This window comes from Bufo gargarizans, chromosome 7 (genome assembly GCF_014858855.1).
Source record: "Bufo gargarizans isolate SCDJY-AF-19 chromosome 7, ASM1485885v1, whole genome shotgun sequence".
Lineage (NCBI taxonomy): Eukaryota > Metazoa > Chordata > Amphibia > Anura > Bufonidae > Bufo > Bufo gargarizans.
In genome coordinates, this window is record NC_058086.1 from 82,304,683 (window position 1) to 82,320,230 (window position 15,548).

The following is a 15,548-nucleotide window of genomic DNA, read 5'->3' on the forward strand; positions in this document are numbered from 1 at the left end:
TTCGCTAGCCTCCCATTTGTAAGACAGGCTTGCTTTTTTTCTTGGGTAGTCTCAGGGAATACCCCCTAAATTTAGTAGTCCAAATGTCAAACAAGGGGTATTCTTCTGAAGAGGCCTACAGGCTTCTGACCCAGTCGGATGATGAATGGGAACCCTCATCTGACGAATCCAGCGGGTCAGAATATGAACCTGTAGAAAGCAGTGGCAGTCTGACCCAAAGTTCGGACGAGGAGGTTGAGGTCCCTGATGCCAACAGACGTACCCGGCCCCGTGTTGCTACACCACAGGTTCCGCAGGATCCACTTCAAGGGCAGCAGATTGGGACTGGCGCTGTCGGATTACGTGGTGAGGCATACACCAGCAGTGCAGCCCACCCTGGACCTAGTACCAGCACTGCCGTACAACATGGTGAAGTGGCGAGTACCAGAAGGGCAGTTGAAGCTGGTACGGTGGCACATGCAATAGTTACCCCGTCGCAGCCACCGCACAGACAGGCCCGTAGAGCCCCTAGAGTCCCTGAAGTGCTGGCAAACCCTTATTGGCAGTTCCCAACTTCAGCCGCACCATTAGTTCCCCCTTTCATCGCCCAGTCTGGAGTTTGGGTTGAGACAGCTCAGATCGGTTGAGCACTGGGATTTTTTTAGCTGTTCTTGACTGCGGAGCTCTTGGACATAGTCGTGACAGAAACAAATCGGTATGCCACTCAATTTATAGCCGCCAATCCGGGAATCTATTATGCCCAGCCTTTCCAGTGGAAACCCGTCCAAGTTTCCGAATTAAAAACATTTCTGGGCCTTCTCCTCAACATGGGTCTAACCACAAAGCATGAATTGCGGTCTTATTGGTCCACGAACCCAATTCATCACATGCCCATGTTCTCTGCTGCCATGTCCAGGGCACAATTTGAGGCCATCCTGCGTTTCCTGCACTTTAGCGACAACACCACCTCCCGTCCCAGAGGCCATCCAGCTTTTGACCGGCTCCACAAAATTCAGCCCCTCATAGACCACTTCAACAACAAATTTGCTGATTTGTATACCCCTGAGCAAAACATCTGCATAGACGAGTCCCTTATACATTTTACTGGGCGCCTTGGCTTCAAACAATACATCCCAAGCAAGTGTGCCCGGTGTGGGGTCAAATTGTATAAGCTCTGTGAAAGGGCCACAGGCTATACCCACAAATTTCGGATCTATAAGGGTAAAGATCAGACCCTGGAGCCGGTCGGTTGCCCTGACTACCTGGGGAGCAGTGGGAAGACAGTCTGGGACTTGGTGTCACCCTTATTTGGCAAGGGGTGCCATCTTTATGTGGACAATTTCTACACAAGTGTGCCCCCTCTTCAGGCATTTGTTCCTAGAACAGATTGGCTGCTGTGGCACCGCGCGACCTAGTCGCCGGGGCTTCCCCCAACGTCTCGTTACCACCCGTCTTGCAAGGGGGGAGAGGGCTGCCTTGTGTAATGAAGAACTGCTCGCGGTGAAATGGAGAGACAAGCGTGACGTTTACATGCTCTCCTCCATTCACGCAGACACGACAATACAATTGAACGAGCGACCAGTGTCATTGAAAAGCCCCTTTGTGTCCACGCCTGTAATTCGCTCATGGGAGGGGTGGACTTTAATGACCAGATGTTGGCTCCTTATTTAGTTTCCCGACGCACCAGACGCTGGTATAAGAAGTTGTCTGTATGTTTAATTCAGTTGTCTCTGTATAATAGTTTTGTTCTCTACAGTAAGGCTGGGAGAACAGGATCCTTCCTCAAATTTCAGGAAGAGATCATCGAGAACCTCCTGTATCCAGGAGGTTCCGTAGCCCCATCCACCAGTGTAGTGAGCTGTCTACACGAGCGACATTTCCCCAATGTCGATGCTGGTACCTCCACCCAACCATCACCCCGAAAAAGATGTTGTGTCTGTAGCAGGAGTGGAATAAGGCGTGACACCCGCTATTTCTGTCCTGACTGCCCTGACCACCCTGCCCTATGCTTAGGGGAGTGTTTCTGGAAGTATCACACACAGGTACACTTAGCATAGGGATTGCATCTCACAGGACAGGCACACAGGGCTATTACGGCCCATTCACACAGAGCTGCTGCAAACCTCTCCTTTCACCTGGGACAAAGTGCATAATGTACTTCGCCAAATCATTGGGCGATTTGCACTTTGCACATTGTCCCATGGGGAAGGAGAGGTTTGTCCTATAAAGGTAGAAAAAAAAAAAATCTCCAGTAAGCAAAAAAGTTAACGTTCTATTCAAAAAGTTAAATAAAGTTTATATGTTCGGTTAAAATGTTATTATAAAGTTAATAAATTTATTGCATTGCGGCCTTTTTTTTTTTTTTACCTTCCAGGTGAACCAACCGATCGACTAGCTGCAGCACTGATGTGCATTCTGAGAGAAGCATTGCGCTGCTGTCAGATTACACAAAAGTCGGTGTGTGCGGCGCTGCAAGACGAGATTTCTCCTCTGCAGTAAAAGATACGTTTGCCAAGGCATATGAGATGAGGGGGCGGCGGTGTTCATATGCTTTGGCAAACACTTTGTATATAAAAATAAATAAATCCTGGCAATGATTTATTCATCCACATCGATTGATGTGAATGGAGAAATCGGGTTTGCCAGGGCATACGAGCTAAATGGATATGGATGTTGGGCGGAGCTCCTATGTATGTTTTGGAAAGAAGAACCCATTTTGGACAGAAGACACTCCAAGGTATTCGCTGAGGGGCATATTGAGTCCATGAAAGATTAGCGGAAAGGGAGACTTTGTGAGAAAAAATAAATAAATTTCCGCTAACTTGTGCCAAAAAATAAATAAAAATTCTATGAACTCGCCATGCCCCTCTTTGAATACCTTGGGGTGTCTTCTTTCCAAAATGGGGTCCCATGTGGGGTATTTAGGGCCCCTAAAATGCCAGGGCAGTATAAAGCGTGTGAGAAGTCTGGGATCCAAATGTCTAAAAATGCCCTCCTAAAAGGAATGTTGCCCCTTTGCGCATCTAGGCTGCAAAAAAGTGTCACACATGTGGTATCGCTGTACTCAGGAGAAGTAGGGCAATGTGTTTTGGGGTGTCATTTTACATATACCCATGCTGGGTGAGATAAATATCTTGGTCAAATGCCAACTTTGTATAAAAAAATGGGAAAAGTTTTATTTTGCCGAGATATTTCTCTCACCCAGCATGGGTATATGTAAAAAAACACCCCAGAACACATTGCCCTACTTCTCCTGAGTACGGCGATACCACATGTGTGACACTTTTTTGCAGACTAGGTGGGCAAAGGGGCCCAAATTCCAAAGAGCACCTTTAGCATTTCACAGGGGATTTTTTACACATTTTGATTTCAAACTACTTCTCACGCATTAGGGACCCTTAAATGCCAGGGCAGTATAACTACCCCACAAGTGATCCCATTTTGGAAAGAAGACACCCCAAGGTATCCCGTGAGGGGCATGGCGAGTTCCTCAAATTTTATTTTTTTTGTCACAAGTTAGCTGAAAATTAAGATTTTTTTTTTTCTTACAAAGTCTCATATTCCACTAACTCTTAACAAAAAATAAAAACTTCCTTGAACTCACCATGCCCATCACGAAATACCTTGGGGTGTCTTCTTTCCAAAATGGGGTCACTTGTGCGGTAGTTTTACTGCCCTGGGATTTTAGGGGCCCTAATGTGTGAGAAGTAGTTTGAAATCAAAATGTGTAAAAAAATCCCTTGTGAAATACTAAAGGTGCTCTTTGGAATGTGGGCCCCTTTGCCCACCTAGGCTGCAAAAAGGTGTCACACATGTGGTATCGCCGTACTCAGGAGAAGTTGGGCAATGTGTTTTGGGGTGTCATTTTGCATATACCCATGCTGGGTGAGAGAAATATCTCGGCAAAAGACAACTTTTCCCATTTTTTTATACAAAGTTGGCATTTGACCGAGATATTTATCTCCAAAAATAACCCCATTTTGGAAAGAAGACACCCCAAGGTTTTTCGTGTTGGGCATAGTGAGTTCGTGGAAGTTTTACTTTTTTGTCACAAGTTAGTGGAATATGAGACTTTGTAAGAAAAAAAACAAAAAACATCATTTTCCGCTAACTTGTGACAAAAAATAAAAAGTTCTATGAACTCACTGTGCCCATCAGTGTCTACTTTCCGAAATGGGGTTATTTGTGGGGTTTTTCCACTGTGTGTGCATTGTAGAACCTCAGGAAACATGACAGGTGCTCAGAGCTGCTTCAAAAAGCGGAAATTCACATTTTTGTACCAAAGTTATAGTAAACGCTATAACTTTTACCCAAACCATTTTTTTTTTATCAAAGACATGTCGAACAATAAATTTAGCGAAAAATTCAAATATAGATGTCGTTTTAAAAAAAAAAAATTACAACTGAAAGTGAAAAATGTCATTTTCTTGCAAAAATTTCATTTCATTTCGATTAATAACAAAAAAAGTAAAAATGTCAGCAGCAATGAAATACCCCCAAATGAAAGCTCTATTAGTGAGAAGAAAAAGAGGTAAAATTCATTTGGGTGGTAAGTTGCATGACCGAGCAATAAAGGGTGAAAGTAGTGTAGTGCAGAATTGTAAAAAGTGGTCTGGTCATTAAGAGTGTTTAAGCTAGGGGAGCTGAGGTGGTTAAAAACTACAACTTGTTCTGTAAAAAACAAGCCCCTATACATCTACATAGACGGAAAAATAAAAAAGTTATAGCTCTTGGAAGGCGACGAATGAAAAAACGGAAGAAAAACACTAGGTCAGTAAGGTCAAAACATGCTTTTCACTAAAGGGGTAATAAAGATAATACTGTGTGTGTGTGAGAGAGAGATACATATGTAGCAGAGTTGTGTTTGTTTGCTGTGTGTATAGCATTTCTGTGTGTATATGTCAACTGGGTAGTAGGGCTGCTTTTTTATGTGATGTTTGCAGCTGTGCTGCATTTATCTGTCAGCTGTGTAGCATAGCTCTGTTAGGTGTGTATAGCAGTGATATGTGTATTTATGTCAGCTGTGTTAGTAGACTGTGTTTGTCATGGGGTGTATGCACTGTGCTATATGTGTGTATGTCAGCTATGTAGTGGTGCTGTGTTTGTCAGGTGTCTGTGCAGCAGTGTTGTGTGAAAAGGTTACTTGGACCCCTCAACTTCATCAAACCACCAAAGAAGGTTTAATTGTTTTTCAAATTTTCTTTTTAAACCTGTGGTGTGTCTTACAGTCGGGTACATCTTAGTCTGAAAACTACGGTATATATTTGGGCCAATAGAGGGGGACTTAACACCTAATTGTTTATACTCGCCCGCACTCACCACTTGGAAGGTGAAGGTTGAGGTAGAACGATGCCGCGCCACCCACTCACCATGTAAGACCATCCGCTGTACAGGAATTCGGGGGGAGGAACGGCTCTAATAACTCCACTCTGCCTTGCAGTCAGTGTAGTGTAGCGGGGAGCCAACCTGTAGCATGATGTCTGTGGTACCAAGTCAGGAGGCGGTGCTCCCCACTTTTGCGCATAGTGGGTCCTGCTACATTCAGCGCCTACATTGAAGCTTTGTACAGAATTTTCACCGGTATCTATGATAGTAGGCCAGTGGGCCAATACGCAAAGGGACCCCCACGTTGGTTTGTCCTGGGTATTTTGTGTATTCAAAATAGCGGGTGCCTTTGCATTTCAACCATTATTCCTAATTCCACTTACACAAAGTGATTTTTGTGAGCATGGAGATTTCTATATAAAGATTGCATTTATTGCTCTGGAGTGGATGCATTTTCTACTACAGTCTCCACCCTCGGACAGGATGTCTACTTGTTTGTCCTTACTCCTCTGCTGTGTGACAATTCTCTTCTCTGACAGTCAACTACATGTGAGCAATGCCACACAAGAATGCATTTCTATGTCTATATGCTGGGATCCCTGATGGACTGTAGATACTGTAGATTGCAAGACCAGCATACATAGAAAATCTAGTTGAAACTTTTCCTTTATGTCTCTTATTTCTAATTCAGGACACCCCTAACCATGGCTTTAAACCAGGCATGAAGCTAGAAGCTGTGGATCTGATGGAACCCCACTTGGTTTGTGTGGCTACTGTGGTGCGAGTAGTGCAAAGACTCCTTCGCATTCATTTTGATGGATGGGATGATGATTATGACCAATGGGCAGACTGTGACTCTCCTGACATCTATCCAGTTGGCTGGTGTGAGTTAACTGGATACCAGCTTCAGCCACCTGTAGCAGAAGGTATTGTTAGTTACCATTGTTTAGAAATGTTATCTTGCATTCCTCAGGAAAGGTGCCATATGTATCAATTTTATGTAAAAGTTCTTCTGCAACTGTGCATTTGATATTTTTCTATCTTAGTTTCTTAACAGTAAAATGGAAATTACATGTTTTCACATACACTTTACATGTTTTACGCGTATACTTAGGGAGTATCCTGGGCTTGTATGCCAACACATACCTGTCTAACATATGCCAAAAGGACGTTCTTTCAGGACACACTTGGTGTGTGAGTGCTTATTGAAATGTCAGAGGTGTAAGTCAGCGAATACTCCCAATGTTTACCTCTGATGTGTAGGAAAATGAGTTGTGAACACAGTCTATTAAGAGCATGCAGAAAATCCTAGTACTGTCGGCAAGGTTTTCTCCTGCTGACTTTTATCATTTAATTGTAGTTTATTTAAAGCCTCTCTTACAAGTTTCTTAAAGGGGTTGGCAAAGGTAATTATAAATCTTTGAAGCCATTAGAGGGCTTGTCTAATATTAATAAATAAATAAAAGTATACTCGCACATCACAATGTTTATTACTTCGGAGCCGTTCTCTGTGATGCTGGTCTGGTTCTCCTGCCGCTGTTTGTTTACGGTCCAATCCTTTTATTTATTTTCGTAAATGTACGTAAGTATCATCTCTCAAGATTACAGTAGACGGTTCATCAAACTTCAATATATCACAAATGTCAACAGTAACGCTATGAATGAGCGCTTATGGCCACAAAAATGTAGATAGTGGCTACCTGATGATACACAAGAAAGCTGCTTGAGAGCAGATTAAACATAACTAAACATATAGAACATAGTCAGTTCAGCCACTACCAACAACATGGTTCTACATATGAAACATAAATGTTATAAGGGAACATAATTTGGATGGGTCAACCATGCCTCCCATAACCTAGTCCAGGGGCAACCTAGACTGTCCTATAGTGAGTGTTCGTTCACATGCACAGTTGTCATTAAGAGACAAAAAGTTATCGGGCATTTTAGGAATAACGGGGCTTTTCCAATGATATGTGATTACCACTTTGACGATCATAAGAACCTTGCAAAATAGGGGTCTGATACCAAAATCAAATTGTTGGAGGTTCATAAATAACATAGCAATATGGGGAGACAAGGCAATTGGAGCCTAAAAAAACAAACTACATCATTGACATGCCAGTATATGGTCTACCACTGAGGACAGTGACTGGATGCACATACCTGCATGTCACTGTGCATTATCACAGTATAAGTAACATGCACAGTGGTATCCCATGACAGAGCATGCCACTGCTGCATCCAATTACTGGTTTCAGCGGTAGACCATATTCTGATATGTTATAAGGGAAAATAATAAAATCTACAGAACACTTAACCCAAACTTCAGTGAAGAAGACCGGGTTCTGGTCTGGGTACCACATTCAGTTTTTTATCATGCACGTGCAAAACGCATTGTACCCGCGTGATAAAAACAGAACAATGCAATCGCAGTCAAAACTGACTGAAATTGCATGCACACTCGCGTGGGTTTCCCGCAATGCAGACGCGACGCATCCGGAGCAAATTCGGGACGCCAGTCTGAAAGAGACCTAAAGCTTAGCCTGCTCTCCCTCACTCACTGGAAGTCTTTGGGTATAGGGTAGACTCTCTAAGCATTCTTTGGGGGCCATCTGGCACCAGGAGAGGGGTGGAGTGGGCTCAGCATGCATGTTTGTACCTGCATTCCCTGGATTTAATGGAGGCCATTTTGGAGCCAAAAATGACAAAAAGACAAAAATTAAGGTGGGCCCAGCATGCATGTGGAACCTACACATGCCTGAATTATATGGTAGTCATCATGGCACATAACAGGTAGAATTTAGTGTTAGGTTCCCGTCTTACAGAGATCGCCTTGATGTGTGGCAGACGGCCCAAATAATTTGTACAAAATGTATTTGCCAAGAATCTCAAATTCACTTAATATAAAGCGAAGGAGAGAAGAGAAAGGCAGCGCCAATTGTGTAGTACAGTATATAATGATAACAGTATTGAAAAAGTAATGCGCTTACCAGATTCTGTTGTGAAGAGTCACAACGCCTTTGACGAGCCTAGCTGGTAAATGGACCAGCGGCCAAGGGTGCCTTGCTGCAGCCTAAGTTCCAGGGCGCATTTAAATGCGAAAACGAAGTAGGATGAATCAAAAAGAAGGAAAAACTGGAACTGCAAATAGTATTTGCTTTTGGGCGCTGTTCGGCTGAATATATAACGCAGGAGGTGAATAAAAAGAAAAAAGTTATTTATTTGTCTACGCGTTTCGAGGGAATTGGACCCTCTTCCTCAGGACAATCAATGATTGATTGTCATTGATTGTCCTGAGGAAGAGGGTCCAATTCCCTCGAAACGCGTAGACAAATAAATAACTTTTTTCTTTTTATTCACCTCCTGCGTTATATATTCAGCCGAACAGCGCCCAAAAGCAAATACTATTTGCAGTTCTAGTTTTTCCTTCTATTTGGTTCATCCAAATTCACTTAATAAGCATAGCATTAACATTGTAATACTTGTTTGTACTTTATTTGGTTTGCAGAGTGCTGTTGCATTGTATTTTTTTTCTTTGTGTTTACAGCCATAGCAAAGTGCACTTGCGTATTAGGATGTGCTGACTGACCCCTTTTTTTCTTTGCAGCATGGATTTTAGGTTCCATGTCGCATGTTAGAAAATTCCAGCGGTCCCCAGAAATTAAAAAGAACTGACCCAATTTTGGAAAGAGCACCCCTGTATGAACATTTTAAGTGGTAGAAAGGGTACTTTTCAGCAAACGGTGTCTCACAGAAGGCAGAAACACTTGTTAAAGGGTTTCAAAGCACACATTTGTGAAAATGAAAAATTACTAGCAGACCCCAATTTTTCACTTTCACAAAGGGTTAAAGGAAAAAATGCACCCCAGTATGTGTTCCACATACAGGAAACACCCCACATGTGCTTGTAAACTGCTGTATGGGCGCACAGCATGGCTCTAGAGGCAAAATGAAAAATATGTTTTTAGCTGACCTGAATAAACAAAAATGGATTTTAGGTGCCATTTCGCATGTTAAAAAATTCCTGAGGTCCCCAGAAATTAAAAACCCCAATAAGTGACCCCGTTTTGGAATGAACACCCACATACAAACTTTTTAAGGGGTGGAAAGGGCTATTTTGACCTACCTGGTGTTTCACAGAAATGAATATGTAGTGGTTGGTGAAAAGTGGATATGTAAGCTATGCCGACTAAATCAGAGATATAAGGTGGTAAAATTACAGGGTACATCAAGGATAAAATTAAATGAATACCCTATGGATGAGTGGTAGATTCTAAAACAATCCTTTATGCACAGGCCAGGTTTTTAAGGGCAGGTTTCGCAATGGTAAATGGTATTTTTCCTTATCCCCCTTTTGGAACACACTCTGCATCTTTTTTGGGTCCTTCCCTTTCTTGCTGTTTGGGGGACTTCACCAGGGAAATGTTGCCCTGGTACAACTCGGGCACCATAACTTGCAGAAGTACTGGGGACCTCCATTGCTTGGTTTGGAAGAATTAGGACCTTTATCACCACCTCTTGAAACTGTAGGAATGTTCTTGTCTGGCCTCTAGATTTAAAAAGCACAAACGCATTTGTACAGCGTCATCTGTCCGAGGGGCACGGCCAGCTTTTTGTACCACACTTTTGTTTTTCGTGTGGCACTGTAGGCTTCAGAACTTGATCTGAAAGATCAACCCCGCCCATGTGCTTATTGTAGTCCAGGATGCAGTCTGGTTTGGGGACAGTGGTAGTGGTACCACGTACAGGGGCAGGGGAACTGGTGTTACTGTGAATGGTGGTCAGCAAAAGAACATCCCTCTTGTCCTTGTATTTAACCACCAACATGTTCTCATTGAGGAGAGCACGGCTGTCTCCTTTCCTTAGTGGTTGCCCTACCAGGGATCTAGGGAGGCCTCTCTGATTTTTGCATACTGTGCCGCACGCCACAGTACCTCTGGACCTTAGTGACCGGAATAGTGGTAAACTTGTGTAGAAATTATCCACGTATAGATGGTAACCCATATCCAGCAGTGGGTGCAGTAAGTCCCACACTATCTTCCCACTTACTCCTAGGACGGGAGGGCATTCTGGTGGTTCAATCCGGGTGTCCCTCCCTTCATAAACCCGGAACTTGTGAGTGTACCCAGAGCTACTCTCACAGATTTTATACAGTTTTATTCCATACCTTGCCCACTTGCTGGGCGGGTACTGGCAGAATCTTATCCTCCCTTTGAAAAGTAATAGGGATTCGTCTACTCAGACATTTTGTTCTGGGGTGTACACTTCTGAAAACTTTGCTTTCAAGTGGTCAAAGACGGGCCTAATTTTGAACAAACGGTCAAATGCGGGGTCATTCTCGGGTGGGCACTGTGCATTATCGTTGTAATGCAAAAACGTAAGCATTGATTGGAATCTAATATGGGCCATGGTATTACTGTAAATTGAAGTGTGGTACAAGACATCCACTCTCCAATACTGAGTAATCTTATTTTTTTTTAATAACGTCCATATGCAGCAAGAACCCCCAAAAGGTCATCATCTCTACTGCTTCTACTGGGGTCCAACCTTGGGATCTAGTGTATGATGTTGGGGGGTTCTGGGAAATAAATTGCTGGGTGTATAAATTTGTTTGGGTTACCATCTAATTTATAAAATCTTCAGAGAAAAACAAAACAAAAAACAATCTATCTTAATTTCTGAGTTGCCCACAAACTCAGGAATTTGGGGCTGATAATTCTCAGGGATGGGGTCCATGTGGGCTCTCTCTGGGGGGCTGCCTAAGCTTTTGTTCTGGGGCGCCCTCTAGAGGGTCCATCATCAGCGGATGATGATGATGAGGGTGTAGAGGAAAGTGGCATCCTCTTCTTCGTCACTGGCAGTATCGGAGGCATATGGCATATGCCTCTTCAGCTGAGTTTACTCGTTGGGGTGGACGGGCCATTTTTATTTTATTGGGGTGTGACTTGTGAAATGTGTAAACCTTTATTTAGTGTGAAGGGTTTGTATGTTGTGTTTTCACACGTGAAGGGGCTTGTAATAAATTTGAAATTGAATTTAGGAGAAAAAAAAATGTGTAAAACAAAAAGTCTTTTCTGCACAAAAATAGTATTTTCTGCACAAAACAAAAACCTTGCAGTGCAAACTGAGCAGACGCAATTAGTAATGGACACTACTGATCGATGCTCAGTGGTTGCAAAATGCACGCACGCAGATGGTGCGTTCGTGCAAAATTCGAAACTGATACTAACTGAAATTTGTATACATATATATATATATATATATATATATATGTGTGTGTAATAAGGCCATTAGGCCTGTATTTGTGAGAGGAGTTAGTCCCCTACTTAAACGCCCAGCCCCTACTCACCTCTGCCGTCTAGTCCAAGTGTCCAAGCACTTTCGGTTTGCGCATCTGCGGGTCCGCGTCACTTCCGGTTCGGGCGTCCGACGTTTGGGGCGGCACAGCGTGTTCGGCAGTCCGGTCTGGCTCCAGCCTAATTGTAAGTTGTGCTACTCCGGTCCCCACCACACCGCACGGCGGTCTCATCAGGGACCGGAGCGCACATGCCGGTAATTTACAGGGGACCACCCGCAGTCACACGCCACGCTCACAGATTTACATCTGTCTCAAACCCCCTAGGCTTCGTCGGCGATATCAACTACCGCTGGGCCTGTCTTCCATATACCCAAAGATCAAATCCCTGGGTATAATCACCATCAAGGTTAGTATTCTACCATCTCATAATAATTCGCCAATTATCCCATAGATGGTACATGAACTGGCTCACAGGGTCTGGACGTCAGACCTAGCTCATCGAGGCATTTACCAACCATCTCCCACCTCAACACGGAGGAACGGCCCAACGCCCAAATCATAGTTAGACGCCTCATTCGCTCTTCTATAGGGCCATAGCCAGGGCCTCACCTCTTACGGCCACACGTTTTTGAACCTTTTAACCGTCATCGAGAGGCCAACATCCCACCACCACATCTGTGGCAACGTAGTTCACCTCGCTCAAACCATAGATAGAGCCTCTCACCGCCACTTGGCATTAGCAGGGTCTCATCCGTCACTAGTCTAAGTTAAGTTTTTCGCTTCGGCATTAGCCTTACAGTCCAGTTCACAGGAGCACCGCCCCCCCCCAACCCCTTGAATTTATTTTATTTTTCTCAGACAGCCCTACTTAATCCAACTCATTAATTCATTTTCTAGAATGTCACAAGACGCGTCTCCCATGAATGAGGTACCTGATGAGGATATGATATCCACTCCTGTCAGACCAGTTTCCCCTGGAGTATCTCTCGCCCCTTCTACCCCTACGTCTTTGAGAGCATGGACCATACCCAAAATCACAGCCGAACTTAGACTCAGGGGCATCCCCTTTTCCTGCTACGGCTAGAAAGGCGGAATTATACAGACTATTAACTAACCAAGCCCCTGAGCCTGGGCCAGGCAGTAGCTCTCAATGGCAACCTTCCGGCGCCGGCATTGCCACCCAGGACACCCTTGCGGCAATCCTGGCCAACCTACAGACCTTAAACAGCAGGTTAAGCAAGGTGGAAAGTGCTATAGCCTCCCCAGGTAACCTTCCTGATCCTTCAGCCCTTGTCCCGGCAGTACCCACGGCATCAGCACCCGCCCCCGCGCTTCCCCCTCCAGCCCCTGCTCCTGTCACGTCATCTTTCGTGTCACCAGCTCACTCTGTCCCAGACTCCATTAGGAAGGAAATCCTTGATGGGAAGGACGTGTGTCTGGTGTCTTTACTTATCGCCTCCCAGGACGTACTGGAGAACAGGGCTTACAATTTTGGCGATATCTCGGTGGTCCTTAAAACCAGAGACCCAAGGCTCAACAAGAAATTGTCAATTCCTAATTTCGTGTTGGCCTTCGGAATATACCGTGATGTCATCTGCTCCGTGTATCCCCACAGGAGAAAGGAACTGGACCTCTATCTCCATAAAGTTGTGGATTTGGACGTCAAGTACGGGGGCTCATCTTTTTATGATTATCATAAATCGATATCAGCGAAAGCGGCGACACATTTGAAACAGTTCAATGTCAGAATCAACTGGTGTCAAATGGACACAGAACTCTTCTGTCGCCATTTCGCTGGTCTGAGGCCCCCGTCCTGCGCCATTTGCAATTCCTCTACCCACCTGGCCGATTTGTGCCCTTCCATGGCCGACCCATCTACCACCACCCCTCAATCCTCTTCCACTCCTCACCTCAAACAGGAAGGCGGACAGCGGGATAAACTAGGGAGGCCCATCTCTTTTTTAGGACAGGCGCAGGTGTTCAACAACTTCAACGCAGCTTCAGCGCTTGTAGATTGTTGCCCATCTGCTCTATCTGTTTCAGGACACACACGAAGACCATGTGCCCGGCCAGGTTGTCCCCCAACAAATGACTAACCGACATTAATATCGACAACCTGGCTTTTTATTTAAAAAGTCATCCGAGTAAACATCTGGTGGAGTATTTGATAACAGGTTTTACCCAGGGCTTTCTCACGGGTCTCGTGGCCATTCCCTCAGGGATACTGGAATGCCCCAATCTCCTATCAGCCTGCCTAGACCCGGAGGCCACGGACGTTCTCCTCTCCACAGAAGTAACTCAAGGTTTCATGATCGGCCCCTTCACCTCATCACCATTTTCCTCCTGGCGTACTAACCCTATTGGCATAGCTGTACACAAATATTCGAATAAAAAGCGTATGATTATTGACTTATCAGCACCGCACTCCTCTTTTGTCCCTAGCATCAACGCACTCATTCCCGCAGACGAAGTCTCACTACAATACGCAAAAATAGACGACGCAATACAAACCATAATTTCATCTGGTAGCAACGCTTGGCTTAGTAAAACAGACATTACCAACGCATTTAAATTACTGCCCATGCACCCATCACTTTGGCACTTGCACGGTGTTAAATGGCGAAGCAGATACTACTTTTCAACGCGTCTCACCTTCAGGTCCAGAAGCAGCCCAAAACTGTTTGATATTTTCGCCGAAACTCTTTGCTGGTTGCTCCTGAACATTATTAGATGTCACGCCGTCATTCACTACTTGGATGACTTCCTCATCATAGAACCAAGCACACGCACACCCACACCCACAGATATCCTCAGCACCTCTGCTCTCTTCGCCACCCTCGGGGTACCCTTGTCCCCCGCTAAAACCATTGGCCCCACCACTAAACTCACTTTTTTGGGGATAGAGCTGGACTCTGGTACCTTCCGCGCCAGCCTTCCCCCTGAGAAACTGGTCCGCCTAAGAGGGGATATAGATATGTTCCTGCAGAAGGATGTTTGCACCAGGAAAGAACTTCAGTCCTTATTGGGGTCCCTGAATTTCGCGATGCGCATCGTTCCGCAGGGTAGATCCTTTGTGTCCAGGCTCCTCTGTCTACTTCACGGGGTTCTAGACGCCTGCCCTATCGTGTTGGACCAACACGCCAAAGCTGACCTACTCATGTGGGGGAAGTTTTTGACCCAATGGGACGGCATCTCCATGTTTATTCCCCCTCTCTCCGATTCCTCTCCCTGCATCTACACTGATGCTGCAGCCAACACGGGTTTTGCAGCCATATTTGGCAATCACTGGTTTAGGGGTCACTGGCCAGCAGAGACGGATGCCTTGCCGGGGTTTAGAGAAACTTCAGCTCTGTTTGAGATTTACCCTATCGTGGCGGCCGCATACACTTGGGGTCACCTCTGGTCCGGCAAGGCAGTAAAATGTTATTCCGACAACTCGTCAGCTTGCGACATCATTAACAAAGGGCGCTCTTCCTCTCTCACCATCATGCGGCTGATTCGCAAGCTGACCTGGTTGGCAGCAACCATCCAGTTTCACCTAATTTGCCTTCACATCCCGGACATTCACAACACGGCTGCTGACGCTCTGTCTCGATCTCAATTTCAGGTGTTTTTCCAGACACTTCCGTCAGCCCACCATCAACCATCCAGAACACCGAATTTTCACGAGCTAATCTTGGATTGAACGCACTCATGCACCACGCTAGGACTCTTACGCACCAAGCACTATCACCAAACACTACTATCACCTACAATAGGGCACTTACCATTTTCAACAAATTCACAGCTGAATTCGGATTACAAGGTGATTTCTCGACCCAAACCATGGTGGCTTTCGCCTCTTTTTGCCACTTACACTTAAAACTCTCCCACAACACAATTAAATTATACCTCACGGGGGTACAGCATCACAGCCTAACTAATTTCCCTAACAATACCCCCT

At 44.9% G+C, this 15,548-nt stretch overlaps 1 protein-coding gene across 4 annotated transcripts in view; it reads left to right on the forward strand.

The window, feature by feature from the left end:
* L3MBTL2 (L3MBTL histone methyl-lysine binding protein 2) overlaps positions 1–15,548 on the forward strand; it is a 517,603-nt gene that overhangs the window by 328,184 nt on the left and 173,871 nt on the right. For all 4 annotated transcript variants that reach the window (XM_044301290.1, XM_044301288.1, XM_044301291.1 and 1 more), the window contains exon 14: positions 5,996–6,230. In XM_044301290.1, coding sequence (XP_044157225.1) covers positions 5,996–6,230 — 235 coding nt within the window. The remainder of the gene's footprint in view (positions 1–5,995; positions 6,231–15,548) is intronic.